Source organism: Streptopelia decaocto, assembly GCF_964273445.1.
Source record: "Streptopelia decaocto genome assembly, chromosome: 3".
Lineage (NCBI taxonomy): Eukaryota > Metazoa > Chordata > Aves > Columbiformes > Columbidae > Streptopelia > Streptopelia decaocto.
The window spans coordinates 42243015-42257330 of record NC_138656.1 but is presented as its reverse complement, the minus strand read 5'-3'; the positions used below and the strand labels follow the sequence as shown (position 1 = coordinate 42257330).

The following is a 14316-nucleotide window of genomic DNA, read 5'->3' as shown; positions in this document are numbered from 1 at the left end:
AGGACAGAAGAGTTCCTGTACCACTCAGTAAGAATATTCATCATCTCTCCATCTTTAGCTCCATCCTACTGGAATTAAAAAAGTTAAGCCTTTTCCATCTGTTAAAGGTCTCTAATGCTCACCCTATTTTCATATGTCTTAAAAGACAAGCGAGCTTTGTTATGTCATAGAAACTGCTTTGTATATTCACAAAGTTCACCTTTACCATCATTCTTGGTTTCACTATCATCCGGGTTACTTTCACTATCTGCTTCATATCCTTCCTCTTCAGCAAAAAGTTTAAGACTACAGCACTGTGATTCTTCAGTTTCTTCAGAAATATCTTCAGGTTGTGGCACAGGCTCTTTTTCAGTGTAATAGGTCTGTATAACACAAACAAATTTACCATCATAGGTCAGAAAAATAAGTCATTTAGGACCTTCCAGATGCCTATTTTCTCCAAGCCCATTGGCAAAAGAAACAAATTAATAACAAACTTTCAAGAAACTTGAGATACTTTCCATGGATACCTCATTCTTAAAAAGAAAATGTATGCTACAAAGATGGATATTTCTTATTGGGTAAGCAGGTGGCTGATACATTAAGAATAACTGTGTTTCCAAAAACCACTATCACCATAAACATGAACTTTGACATCCATTCTAAGATGAAGATGTGTCCGCAGCCAATAAGGTCAGTCAACATCCCTGTTTGAATCTCTTCCCCCTTTGAGAGTTTGTCACACACTGTTGTGGGAGGAAAGGGTGAAGAGAACACCAGGTTTCAGGCATGTCCATAAAGCATAATGCAGTTTGCTCCTTTTGAGGGCATGACTTCTTTCTGAGCAGTATATGTGGGGAATGTATCAATAACCAGCACTCAACTGACACACACACACATGAGAACCAGAGAATTAGTCTTCAACAGCCACAATATCCAAACACATTTAAACATGTCCTATTGAGTTTAAAAATAGACACAAACAACTTAAACCCAACCAAGCAAACCTTGTGGTTTTTAGAATTACGCTACTTAGCTGGTGTTCCATACCTTTTCAACTTTTTCTTCAGAATGATCCAGATCAGCAGAAAAATTGCCCAACGCAACACGAAGCAGTGAATCAAACAGAGGCTTTGCCAAGTCAGTTTCTATCACTTTTGACTGAGCAAGCTGCTCTCTTATTTGAAGTAAGATATCATCCACACAATTATTCTGTGTTTTGGGAAGACAAACATTTTGATTCATGTTATTATGTTTTGGCTAACAAAACGGTCTAGTACTTTCATTTAAGATCTCCCCCTTTCACCTACACTAATCTGACTTTTCAGCTAAAAACAGACTTCAACCAGTTTCTTACAATAAGAAAGATTCACCCTGTTCGTCATGACAGATTTTGTTGGTTAAGCAATCTGCACACTGAAAAAAAAAAAATCTGGCAACATGCTGTTTCCCAAACACTGCAAGCAAAAGCAATGTTTCAAAAATAGACCAGAAACATTAAAAAAGAGTGAGCAAAGTAAAGGCTCACCCAGCCTGAATCAATCTGTCATTCTAGAAGGCTCTTTGCCAGCCCCCAAAAAGCAGGCAATTGGCATGAACAGGGATCCAACCCAGAGAAGCCAAGGGCAAATATCATGTTGGAGAACAAGGAAAGGGTTGCAGGGTCCTTACAAGCGTCCTGCTCAATAAAAAAAGTGACAAGTTAACATGGGAAGACACCTCCTCAGAAACAGCAACTGCCAGTTTGTTTATCTATTCACCCCCATTCTTTCATGCCTGCTGACCACTACCCTGACCACTGGGCACATCGCTTAACCATATGCTTTCAGTACTACACAAACAATGTGGTAGCATAATAAGAGCATAAGCTTTTTCTACCTCTGCAAGTACTTTTGATCCAAGTACTGTTAAAATAATACTGTATGTAACACATAAGTAAGCAATGGGAAAACAGGCAGTACCTGGTGAAACAACTCTTCTTCCATCTTCTGTTGCATGGTGCTTGCACTGTGCAGACAGATTGTCAGCAGAGCTTCTAGAAGTCTGATACCTTGAAGTGCCCACTCAGCCTCTTCTCTTCCGGAAGTCTTTATCACCTCAAGATTGGCACCTGAAGTAACTGACGTGTGTTCCCCACTCAAAGAGCTATGACAGGAGACACATTCAGGCACCAGCTGTTCTGCACCAGCAAGACTGTCAGAACTCTCTAGCTCCAATTGTGTCACCTCTCTGCTTTTAGCCAGCTGAATAGAGTCATCCTTGTTGAGGAGCTCACCACGAGGACTCCCATGTGAACTTCTGCTGCTTTCATTCAATCCTCTCTCCCTCTTTTCTTGCTCCTTTTCCTTATTTTTTGCAAGTTTCTGAATTATCAGGATTAGTAACCTATAGCACGCTTCAAAGCCTCCAAGTCTATGAAACTGTTTCTGGAAAACTGAACTATACAAATAGATGCAACGACACATGGACCAAATATCTGCAGCCCTGTGAATATGTTCCAGGGAGGGCAAAGTAAGGCTTTCCAGTGACAGATACGGTAATTTGTGGCCTAACGGCTCACTAGCTGTACTATCATATCCTGATGTATCTTCAGAGTCATTAGCTGAATCCAGATCACCATCTGCTTCTTTACTTACACATAAAAAAGCAACACAGAGGAATAGGTTTATTGTGTTGATGTGAATGTCTTGGCTCACAAACTTTTTCTTTTTTGGGTAAGCCTCTTTCAAGCCAGCATAAAACTTGCTCAGGCTTTGAGGAACTTCTGAAACAGCGTGCTGGCTAAAAAGAGATGCAGGCAAGTCAGACATAGACTCTTTTCGTTCGCTGTTGAGGCCCTCCAGTTCTGGCATTGTTTGGTCTTTCTCCTGATCACCAAGGCAGATTATCAAAGTCTCTAACACTTTCAAAGAATGGCTTCTTAATGTGTCTAAGTAATTTAACTCGGTCATTTGATTCACTCCATTACAACTCAGAAACAATTCTCTAATTACCCTGCAAGAGAAAGCATAAGAGAGTTACCTTATAAGTCAACCACAAATTCATGTAGCTCAGATGACACAGCTTATCCAAAAAATAACCCTCTGTCCTACACATCTGAATAACAGCAAGGACTGATCATGTTTAGAGTAAGTGCTATAAATTACTCTAAACTGTAAAGAGGAGGACCTTGTTTGCAGTACTCCAGAATCCCAAGTAAACATCCTCTATTTGGCTGTAGAAAATTCAGGGATTTTGTAAGATAGGAAATATTCATTAACCTCTAAAATGTAGATCACATCAAAACACAAAAGGTGTTTAACTTGATTTACGAAATTTGCTCTTCAGTGGTACTTCCTCCCTCTAATATTTTATTAGCAATTGGAGCTAGTAAATATCTTTGTTTCTCTCAGTCTGTGACTTCAACAGAAAGTAGAGATTCCTTCCCAAATAAACTCAAAGTTCTAGGAAATTTTACTAGCTAAGTCTATTAGTTGCATGGATTATGTATTTCAGGTAGAATTCAGGAATATCTCCAAGCACAACATTTTGTGTAATTGTTACACTAGTATGGCCGGTGTTAAAACTGTTCTGTATATTTGTTTCCAAGTATATTTCTCCTTTCTTTCTGCTCCAAGTGTTACATTGAATTCATACAGAATCTGGGGTAAGGATAAAGTGTACTATGTTTGCTTGTCAACATCCACCTTCTTTACCCTCCCATCTCCTTTCCACAGGGTCAGCCTTTAGTGTAACCAAGTTATACACTCCAGAATCAAATGAATCATGTACTTATTTGTGTATTTAAGCCAGTAGGAAATAGGCTAATGTCTTTTAAATCTAAACTTTATTTCTCTTGCCTCTCTGCCACTAAGTACACTTTCAAAAATTAATAGCTTTTGATGCAGTTTAAGTTAGGATAAAAGTTTAAAATGCATTAGACAATCCTTTACATAAACTGGAATACTAGTCTATTCTTTGTAATTGTCTCAGATAAGCCTACTAAATTAGTGTCATTTTGTCAGGACTCCAACAAGAGCTCAGAATCTTCCCTGGACAAAAGGACATATTCATATTCTGAGTAAGATTCCCTATGTTGTATTAAACAACTATTTCATCAATTTAACAATAAATAGGAAAGTTTCTGTTTCGTGCCTTGGAAGAATGTTTTTGGGTTGTTGTTTAAAGCTATGTTTAAATGAACAGGATTTCATAAATTGGGAAACTTATTTCAGGTTAAGTAAACCTCTCAAGCCTTATTTTTGAAAGGTGGTTTCTGTGAAGACCATTCCAGAAGGAAAAGTGAAACAGATCAGGAAACTAAGTAGTCTAATTACCACAGAAAAGTGACATGTCAATCTGTTCAATGTTCCTGACTCACTTTAGCATGAGGAACAAAGAGGCAAAGAGCATGTCACACAGGACAAAGATTTTTATTTGCTTCTGCACAATTTTTGGCTTGTTAAAGACCATAACTCATTGACAGAGAGCCCTCACTTTCTATGGTTTACAAATCTAGGATTAAATCTTATGTTATTCAAGCATTTCTCTTGTTGCCACTCCTGCAATATCCAAGTGCCACCTACAGTGCAAATAAAACTTATGTTCTGATCAGTAACAAATATATAAAGCTCTATACACAGTTAGCATGTTTTCCTAATGGAAAATGAACAGAAATGAACAGAAAAATCAACCAACCTGGATTTAAGCAACACAGGGAGTGTCTGTAAATAAATCTGAAGTACTTCAGAAGGCAAACACTGGCTATGGTAGCTGACTGTATGTTTATCAGCTGTCACTAGTCCGAGTTGTTGAGCATGGCAAGCTAGCTCAACCCCTCTCTGAAGCACAGGATTATAAATACAGTTATATAGTTTCCACTGGACCACTGCATTTCCCTTTTGAATTAAGTGGCAAATATGGCTTGCAATCTGCATGCCCCGTAGTTTGTCTTCTTCAAAAACAATGTCCTGATAAGCCTCCAATGCATCCCATCTCAACAACACATCTTCAGATCCACTGCTAGGCAGAATTCCTTGAACTCTGCAAGAGGAACTAGATGCAAGACCAGCATCACTAGAGTTGCCCTGCAAGGCATCTTCAAGCTGAGCTAGTTGGTCACAGTCAACAGTACATATATTGCACGATGCTTGTATAATTTTTGGAGAAACTTCTGCTCCACCCAGCTGATCCAATATAAACTTGTTAAGGATATTCAGTATGTGCTGCTGAAAGTTTTTTAATATTGGTAACTTGGAAGCATGAAGTAATGGGATGATCACAGACTTTGGATCCATACAACAACATATTCCTACATTATGTACACCCGAGAGAAGTTGAACACAAGTGCTGCTCAAAGAAACTTGTTGCAACAAGTGCAAACACTGGTGTGCACAAACAGCAATGCAACAGCATCTGTCAGGATAATGAACTTCTCCATCAGAAGTTTCAAAGGGGTTTTTGGAAGCTTGGTTTTTAAAAGCAGATACAGAGAGCCCAGAGAGATCTCTGTGGTGATGCATGAAGTGAGAGTACTCACATCGTCTGTGCCGCTTTCTTGTACACATTGATTGATGGAGCTGCTCCGATTTCACTTTTTTGACAGTGCTGATTATTTTCATGATGCTGTTGATTAGGCCCTTCAGATGCTCTGAGGCTTTCCCAGTTACTCCCTCACTCTTCATACACAGCCATTCCATTTGAAGCACAGTTACTTCAAACAGCTTAAATCCCTGATGCTGTATGAACTCGTGAACCAGATCTATAGCTTGGCTAAAGTAGAATGGATTTGAAGATGCACTTTGTAGGCAGCAGATCAAAATCTGCAAGATGCCTTCTATAACCTCAGGTAGGAGCAAGGCTCTGTGATGATACCTAGAAAATGAGATGTCACCCTGAACTGGCAGCTGCTGTAGTGTTCTCTTGTATCCTGGAGCTAAAGGATCAGGTTGCTTTTCCAAGCAAGTTCTGATTTTTAGTGCTGCTTTAAGTAAGTCTGTTACATTTCTCCGTAAATTGTCAGGCATCGTTTCTGTGTTGCTAATATCTAAAGACAAAAGACGCAGCACTGTTCGAAAAAGCATTCTTTGGATTAGAGCCACAGGTTCTTCTGTCCACCCTGCAGACACTACATTTTCTGTGCTACTACTTCCATTGCAACAGTCTCCAAATCCTGATAAGAACTCAGTCAATGTGGGCACCACACTAGCTGAAAGAGCAGAACTGTGATTCAAAGTATTATCAAATTTGCACACCTTCTCTAGGAGTGACAATAAGACATGGCATAAGTCAAAAGGAGAGTTATCCACATTCTTAGCAATTCCTGTATCTGGCTCATTCAAGACCTCTGGGTTTAGCTCATGCGCTAGAGCAATTTGGCTGGAATTCTCTAGATTAGAGGCATCAGGATTAGAACTTGGAACCGCTTCCGCAGGCAGGCAATCACTTCTACCTGCAAGGTAGCTGTCCCTAACTGGATATGTTAAAAAAGGCTGCAGTAACTGGGAGCGTCTGTGTTTCGTTATGACAGTGGTCTTGTCATCAGAATTGCCTTCAGAATCTGAAGTGGACAGCTGAGATCTTCTCGCATCTCGCACGGAGTAACGATGGGTGGTTTTGCGCAGACGTCCACTTTTTCGAGATCGAGGATGTAGTTTTACAGAAGCCTGAAGAGATGAACGAGCGCTTCCATCCAAGCCTAGTTTTTCCTGAGTAGATTTCACGGAACTTGAATTATTCTCTTTGGTCAGGCATATGTCTACTGTAGAAGGTATATTAAAATCTGAAATGGAAAGACAAAAGAACATTAAATGAACATTCAGGAATATTAGAATATCTACAGCATTTCCCCTAATTTTATAGTTTAATACTTCCAGCTTAAAAAAAATAAATAATTTCTTAATAGGTCATGGTTTTGCATATACCTATGTCAGACATTTTCAGTATAAAAAAATGTCAGCAACAACTCATGTTTAGGAACCATATTGACTATTTTCAAAGCCTAAACAAACTAGTTCATTTTCTAATTAGGGTTAGACAAAAACATTTTAGAGAGTTTCCTAAAACATTTTTGTATGCACAGCTATTCCTTGCTCTTAAGAAAAGATGTTATCAACATAGATGAAAGGACTTTAAGGAAGAAAAGGGAAGAAAGCTTATTCTGAAAAATCTTTTGTCCAGTTACAGATAGGATATAAAAGAACAATATAGCCACAAGTCTCTAGTTATGTTCAATGTACATTTGGGTAAGCTAGACATACTAATACAGTAGAAGTAAACTATTAATCAGCAGGATACCAACTCTCACATCTCCCCTATTACTCAGCTATGGAAGCAGTTCTAGGCAGTTACTCAAGCAATGTTTACTTTATATATGCCATTTGATATATTTGAAGTATCACTATAAGCATTGTCAAACAGCCCTATCCTACAAGTGAAGAAAAACTCTAAAGGGAAGAAAAAAACCTGTCTTTTTCAACTTGGCTGCTATACAAACTGTGTATCTAAATGCACAGCCCTCTTAGAATGCATGAAAAATAAATTGTTAGAGCACTACCAGTAATTAAATATATATATATTTATATATATATATTTCTCTACTTAGAAACAGTGCAGATTTTCAAATATTCAGAGTTCAGTCTTCTGCATTAATTGTTCCAAACACAAAAAGCAAAAATAAAAGTTATGGATTTTAGAATAGTCAGGGACAAGAGGGAAAGGGAAAGGAATAATGTTTAAGGTGAGCCCCCAAAAAATCCCCAAAACCCACATAATAGCTACAATCATTTTTCAAACTGAAAGAAAAGACATTTCCATGTGCAAGTATGATGTGCCTTGCTGTTTCATCAAGTCAGAGTTGTTATGTTTAAGGAAGAAGCATCATCTCCTTTGTACGCAAGAAGTTAACCAGCAGTACTTATCAAACAAAGAGTATTTCCTGCGCAGAAAGAAAAAAGCTGCCGGATAGAGCTGGATTAACATATACTCCATTTCAGACCAAGAAGGAAAAAGAGTTCTTAGTGCACTATGAATACATCACATTTATTGCATTAGTACTATGAGACAGACAGTTGTAGAAGCAAAACCGGTACATTATGCAGAGTGCAAAACCAGAACATCTTAAAACCTATTTATACAACAGCATTTAAAACTAAAACTGGAAAAGTCACTCAGCTCTCATAAGATAACCGAAGTGTTTCTTTAATTGAATCATGCTTACAGGAACATGAAAGAAAGATGCAACTCAGCAAGCATGAGAGTAAAGTATAAAAAAGTTCTATAAAACTGGCACTTTAAACACTTCAAGCCTACAAACATCAACAAAAGCCTTCAATTTGCAAGAGTTTAAAGTAGCAAAAAAAAACATTAGAAGAGCTTGAGGTGAGAATCCTTAAGAACTCCCTCAAAAAGACAGGTAACTTTATTTGTTTCATCCTCTCTTTTATCCTCTAATATGACAAAGAATGCATCAGAGAAATGCAGGAGTCCAAAACAAATAGGAAAAAAAAAAAATCGGTGTCATTTCCTGGTTCAGCTTTTGCAGTTTGTTTTGTATCGCCCCTTTCATTTCTTTAATTCACTTTCAGCTGACTCTTTGGCAGTTGAACCCTTGTGATTTGATTCCTCAATTAGTACATCCGTTTGACATAGAACATCTTACTTCCTAAGGAACGAAGCCTGGTTCTGTTTATAATTATCCAGTATTATTCTATTTCCAGGGCCTGCCTCCCTGATAACATTGCAGTTCTTTCATACTCTGCTGTCCATTCTTTGGCTTTAAGCTATTTCTTCCATTTCAGAAGAAAAAGTCTGGTCAGCGGCAGAATAAGACAATTTAGTGCCAGCATGTATCACCTTTTTTGTTTTTAAAAAATAATCAGTATGTTTTCCCCTTCTACTCATCATGAAACTTCACATTAGCAAAAATATCAATACTCTTTCAAAACTCTTTCCCCTTAAGTCACCTGAAAAAAGTCTCACCAAGGTCAAATTCAGCTACACAGTATCATGGGCACTGCCTTTGGCACTGACCAAGAGCCCTTCGCTGTACAATCTCTGTCTTACTTGTGTGCTGACAGAACATTGATACTTGAGTTTAGGTTTCTGCAGAACCCACATCTTCATTCCATATTAAGAGGATACATATTACAACGAACGATCCAGTTGGGAGTCCTTGGCTCTGTAGTAGTATGCAAATCACTTCTTCTAGGTCCTGAATACTGTTAAGTGCTAAAACATACCTATTGCTTTTTCTTCTTGGACAGGGATTTTCCACACCAATGGCAGAAGTGACAGGAGAAGCGTCAGAAGTTCTTCCCGACATGTCAGCTCCTATGTCAGAAACAAAATAGAAACAAAAGCTTTTGTACTTTCAAAAAAATAGATTAGATTTCTTTATTTTACAAAGCTATTTTATTCCCTATGCCTGTCTGCTGGTTTATGCACTAAAAAAGTGACTTAAGTGCAGAGTGCTGTAATCATTAACTAGAGCCAATCAGAAAGTATCTAAGACATTTATTACACTTCTGCAACTGCTCCTATAGAAAGCTCTCCTAATCCTTCTTGTTGAAGGAATTCCTCACACAACAAACAAAACCAGAAAAGTAAAAAGCAAATAACTTGTTGATTTAAACAAAGCCAACATGAAGCCAAAGAAAGTTTGAAAGTGTAGCTATAAAAAAAAGTAACATTGAAGAACTCGATGAGAAACTTTCTACTTTCTCCAAAATTATATTTATCAAGTAATGTTATTGACTCACAATAGAAAGGTGAAGTATTATGAGAAGAAAGAAGGTTACTCCTAATTAAAAATGACATGCACACACAGAATAACCACTAAAAAACCCAACACCTTACTCCTGCTGGGATTTTAAGTCTTCAACACTAAATTTCAACACAGAGAGGAACAGAAGGCACAGAATTTCAACACAATTAGTTCACTTGGTGCTATGCAGCACCAGCAAAAACAGTTTTGGTCTTAAAGATCAAAAATTCTCCCTTTTTTAAACACAAAAAGTGACTTGTGTATTTTGGCAGTCATTGGGGGATATGCAGCTGAAGCAACATCCTTCTTCAAAAATTCGAAGTAGCAATGAAAATAAAATGTATGGAGATAAGCAACTTAAATAGTTATATATCTAGCTAATACATAAGGGTTTTTATATGTAGTTAGAACTATACCTATAACAAATATAGTTAATATTTGTCTGATGAAATGTATCAATAATATTAGATTTTTTAAAAGTTTTATTTTAATGGATAAATACAAACAGACCTGAAGTGTAATCTTATTAAAAGTCATTCTCCCAATTATCTTCTACTAAAGGTATTTTCAGCAAGACAATTTAATTAGGAATGGGAGCGAGCAATACAGCATTCAAAGCACAATAAGACTTCAAAAAGCAAAATATCTTCAAATGTCAGCTGTACCGTTTCGGAATTTTACTTTCCTCATTATCCAAAATCTTTCTCCTTCCCTCTTTAACGTATTTCTTCAGGAAATAATTGCTGAATGGCTGGTATTTCATGAAGAATGCCACAAGCTTTTTTCCCCTTCTACTTTAGAAGTGGTTTTTTATTGGCGGTAGGCACACAGAATCCCCCACTTTCTTTTTACATGAAAGCCAGTTGTTTTTCCAGTAGCTCTCATTCTGAAGTCTCTATTAACAGCAACTATACCAAATTCAGGTGACATCTAAAAAAAACACACAGCTCTAGTATTGGTAAGGATTCTTCTTAGTCATTATATGCAATTGCTGTCTTGTGGGTTTGCTGTTTAGCCAGTGCACCTACTGGAATCCAGAACAAAGCCAGCAGACCTGACTGGAGCCTTAGTACGAGTCACTGCATGAAGGAAACACAAACCTCTAAGAAAAAATTGACCAGCATTAGTAGCTGACATCAACTAAGACAAGGGCTGAGTAAACTCAGCCAGGATTCACTTGGTTCATTATTTTTAAACACTGGGATCTGCACTTTCAAAGCACAAAGACTTAATGCAAATCTCATCCTACTCATTATTAATACTTAGTACCTATCCTATAGTGTTGAAAAAAAAAGGAGAAAGAAGAAAAAAGACACTTGCAGCTACCAGGGATGTGTGCTAGATTTTTTTCTATATAAAAAATAGCATAAACAGATCACCTCTTTAAAAATGCTTTCTGTTTTGAGCTGAAGTTACAAAATATTTGCTTTCTATTACATTCAGGAGTAACTTACTTAACAAAGGGCAAAAATACATCTCATGGCCCATAAGCAAAATTAAAAGGTGTACATTTTATTGCCTTAAACCAGGAGGACCTTCTCAAATGAAAAACTGTCAGTTTGTCCTGCAGGTCCAATAAACAGACTCATTTCCCCTGAAAATTCGAACCTATTGCTTCCTGGTTCCACCCAGCTACTGCACTCCAGATTCACATATGCCTTAATTAGTCAAAAGTTTAGTAACCATCAGTATCAGCTGGCAAACAGGTACATGATTAGTTTTTTATTTTTTCTGCTCTTGCTGAAGACAGAATGCAACCGCAACATAACCTTTTGAACTTCTAGTCTTCACAATTCACTCACGCACTCTACCATAGAAAGGCAGGGAAATCAGCACCAAGAAAAGCTTGAGCCAGACAAATCCCTTCAACACGGTTAAAGCTCAATACCAAAATTTTAACCAGGTAAGAGAAATTCTTACCTGATCAATAGTTGAGTTCAGTGTAGTAAGCAAAATAAATCCACGGCCTTGAACCAAATATTGTCCCAGTGCTGCCATGTGAGTTTCCTCCTCTTCATCTTCCTTGGCCTCTGCCCTCTGGACCACTGCATTGCACAGTCTGTTGACATCCGTCAAGAATTCCCGTGCCAGTGAGTTACTGGCACTGCTCATGTCTGAGCTGTAAGTAGAACATCCAGAAACTCACCAGAAAATACACTCCCTGATGGAAAAAAAGGTTGGGAGAAGAGAGGAGCATTTCTTCCACACTCCCTGTCCCCTGCAATGGATGAAATGTCTGTAGGGCTGAAGAATCATTATGGCAACATAGGGTGGAGGGGAATAAGAAGGATGAGCTTAGAGGATTTCATTTATTTCAGTGAAACTTTAGCCAACAGCCCACAAAGCCAAACAATCATTTTATAAGCCTATGACACACAGAATTCTCTCCCACTGCATAAGTTAAAGTTAAGGACTTTGCTTCAGCTTTTCTTTGTAACCTAGATGTGAGCTGCAATCTTCATTTGCTTCTAAAATGTATTTGGCCGGAAGCTTAATGGGAAAACTGGTACCTCTTACACAGCATTGCACAAAAACACATTTAATAATTTATTTGAATACAATATATTCTACCATGTTATGTATTCCAACGGTATGCAGATTGTTTCAAGAGGAAAAAAAAAATGAAAAAAAAAATCAAGTTAAAATAAATATGGGAGTTTCATAAGTACACTGCTTTATATTTACCAGCCTTCACAGTGTTTTCCTTCAAGCGAGACTGAGTGGGTGGCAGTCACTACTGTACTGTACTTAATTCAAGATATAACCCTACTTTACATGTTCAGGAGAAAATACTACGAAGCATTGGTACTGATTCCAAAAATGATTAATTTTACTTTAAATAATGCACACAAGGCACTCATACACTTTGTCTATTTGCTCCATCTTATAAAAACATTTTTTGTTGTTGTTTTCTGTTATGCCACAGCCGCCTTTGGTTAGTCAGCTCTAGCACATGTTGAAAAGTTTAAAACAAGAGATAAGAAGTGCAAGACAGCTGTAGAAAACTCTCAAGAGGATTACTGAAGAAGGCAAAACAAAATCAAGAATCAGTGATGGCAGCTACAGAAACAGGAACATTTAATCCACATAAAACCCACTTAATGAATACTACAGCATATTTAACTCCTTTAAATTCTGTATAAACAGCTGAAGTAAAATCTTGGAAACTCAAATATTTTCATCATGTCCAAGCATAGAACATGCAAGAAGAGAGCCGAATAACTTTCAATACATTTAAACAGGTAGATTAATACTTCTTGATCAAGAAGCCTTGTAAGGTTCCCTTGTAAGAAAGGGAATGCACTAATGGTACAAAAAGCTCCCTTTTGTGGCAAGACTGAACACTTATACATACAATGACATTCACTGTAGAAGGAACAGGAAAATTCTTACTTACCAGAATTACTTTGCCAGCTTAACACATTTATCTTCTATTTGGAAGAAAAAACAAATATATTCTGGAAATACCACCCTTGGTTCACCTGGTTTTAAAAAGAGAAGAATACATCGCAGTTAATATGCCTTTTTTTGTTTGTTTTTAAAACTTATTTTATGACAGCTGTTTGAAGTTTATCAAGAGTCCTCAAGGGGTTTTTTGAGCTTTAAGCCCCTTGTTTTCACTTCTAGCTTATGATTGTGGACAACCAAAATCCTATTACAGAAAAAAATAATTGGTGCATAAGGTAAGTTAACATAATAAAATTCATTAATTTTTAGAATGTAAAATGAGCTAGGTATGCAAGTTTAAACACTTCCCTGTAGAAATAGTATGAATTTTAAGTGATCGCTATCTGCATACATATTACTTGAAGCACTTGCAGCTCTAGGTGCAAGTGATGAATAGTATGAGAAATTGAACTGTGCAGTCAGGTGCTGATATAAATGCATTTGAAACCTGTCCTCTTTTGTCCTGATAGATGACCAATCTTTATAATTTTAAGCACGGGGAAAGATGTAGTTATTAAAACTGGAAAGGCACAGTGATATCTACCCTGTACAGTCCACTAAAGCCATTTAAAAGTTACTCTTTCTCTCCTACCTCTTTAACCACCCCTCCAGTCCTAACTGAGGATCAGAACAGGCAATGCTTTTTAAATTTTCCTAATAGGAGCACTTTAAACTACCCCTGTTTTGAGTCGTTATTAGTGATGAAAAAAATACTAGACACCAATAGGGAGCAGTGATCTCCCAGTTTGCTCCAGAATGGCCAGAAATACAAGACAGTTACCCCAGTACATGCTTTGGCAAAGAAGTCAAAATAACACATGCACCAGCCCTGTCTTCGTGAGCTCCATACAAAGGGCAAAAAGATTCTCTAACAACTCAAGGAAAACAATTACTATAGACATAATGCATCAATAAGGCCTCAACATCCCATGTTCCTTGCTGTAAGCTAAACTATCAAAGGATTTATTAATTTTTCATTTTAAAAGTTCAGGTTTCTAGTTATCACACTTCACATCTTCAGAGTGTATTCAATCTACGAAAAAAAAAAAAATGTACTCCTGAAATACTCTTATTTACTTAAACAAGATTGAAGAGCTCCTTAAACACGCTTTAAATCCTAATGTGTGGTTTTGTCTGGCTGGCTGAAT

At 37.3% G+C, this 14316-nt stretch overlaps 1 protein-coding gene across 6 annotated transcripts in view; it reads right to left on the bottom strand.

Moving 5' to 3' along the window:
• Nucleotides 1-14316, bottom strand: part of LYST (lysosomal trafficking regulator) — an 88632-nt gene that overhangs the window by 55289 nt on the left and 19027 nt on the right. For 4 of the 6 annotated variants that reach the window (XM_082048278.1, XM_082048281.1, XM_082048282.1 and 1 more), the window contains exons 2-8: nucleotides 13119-13203; nucleotides 11642-11840; nucleotides 9198-9288; nucleotides 4657-6739; nucleotides 1941-2973; nucleotides 1030-1191; nucleotides 200-362 (exon numbers count right to left, since the gene is read on the bottom strand). In XM_082048278.1, the coding sequence (XP_081904404.1) occupies nucleotides 200-362; nucleotides 1030-1191; nucleotides 1941-2973; nucleotides 4657-6739; nucleotides 9198-9288; nucleotides 11642-11833 (3724 nt within the window). In that variant the 5' untranslated portion in view covers nucleotides 11834-11840; nucleotides 13119-13203. Of the gene's footprint in view, nucleotides 1-199; nucleotides 363-1029; nucleotides 1192-1940; nucleotides 2974-4656; nucleotides 6740-9197; nucleotides 9289-11641; nucleotides 11883-13118; nucleotides 13204-14316 lie in introns of all 6 variants that reach the window. The other 2 variants (XM_082048279.1, XM_082048280.1) reach the window with 2 other exon arrangements.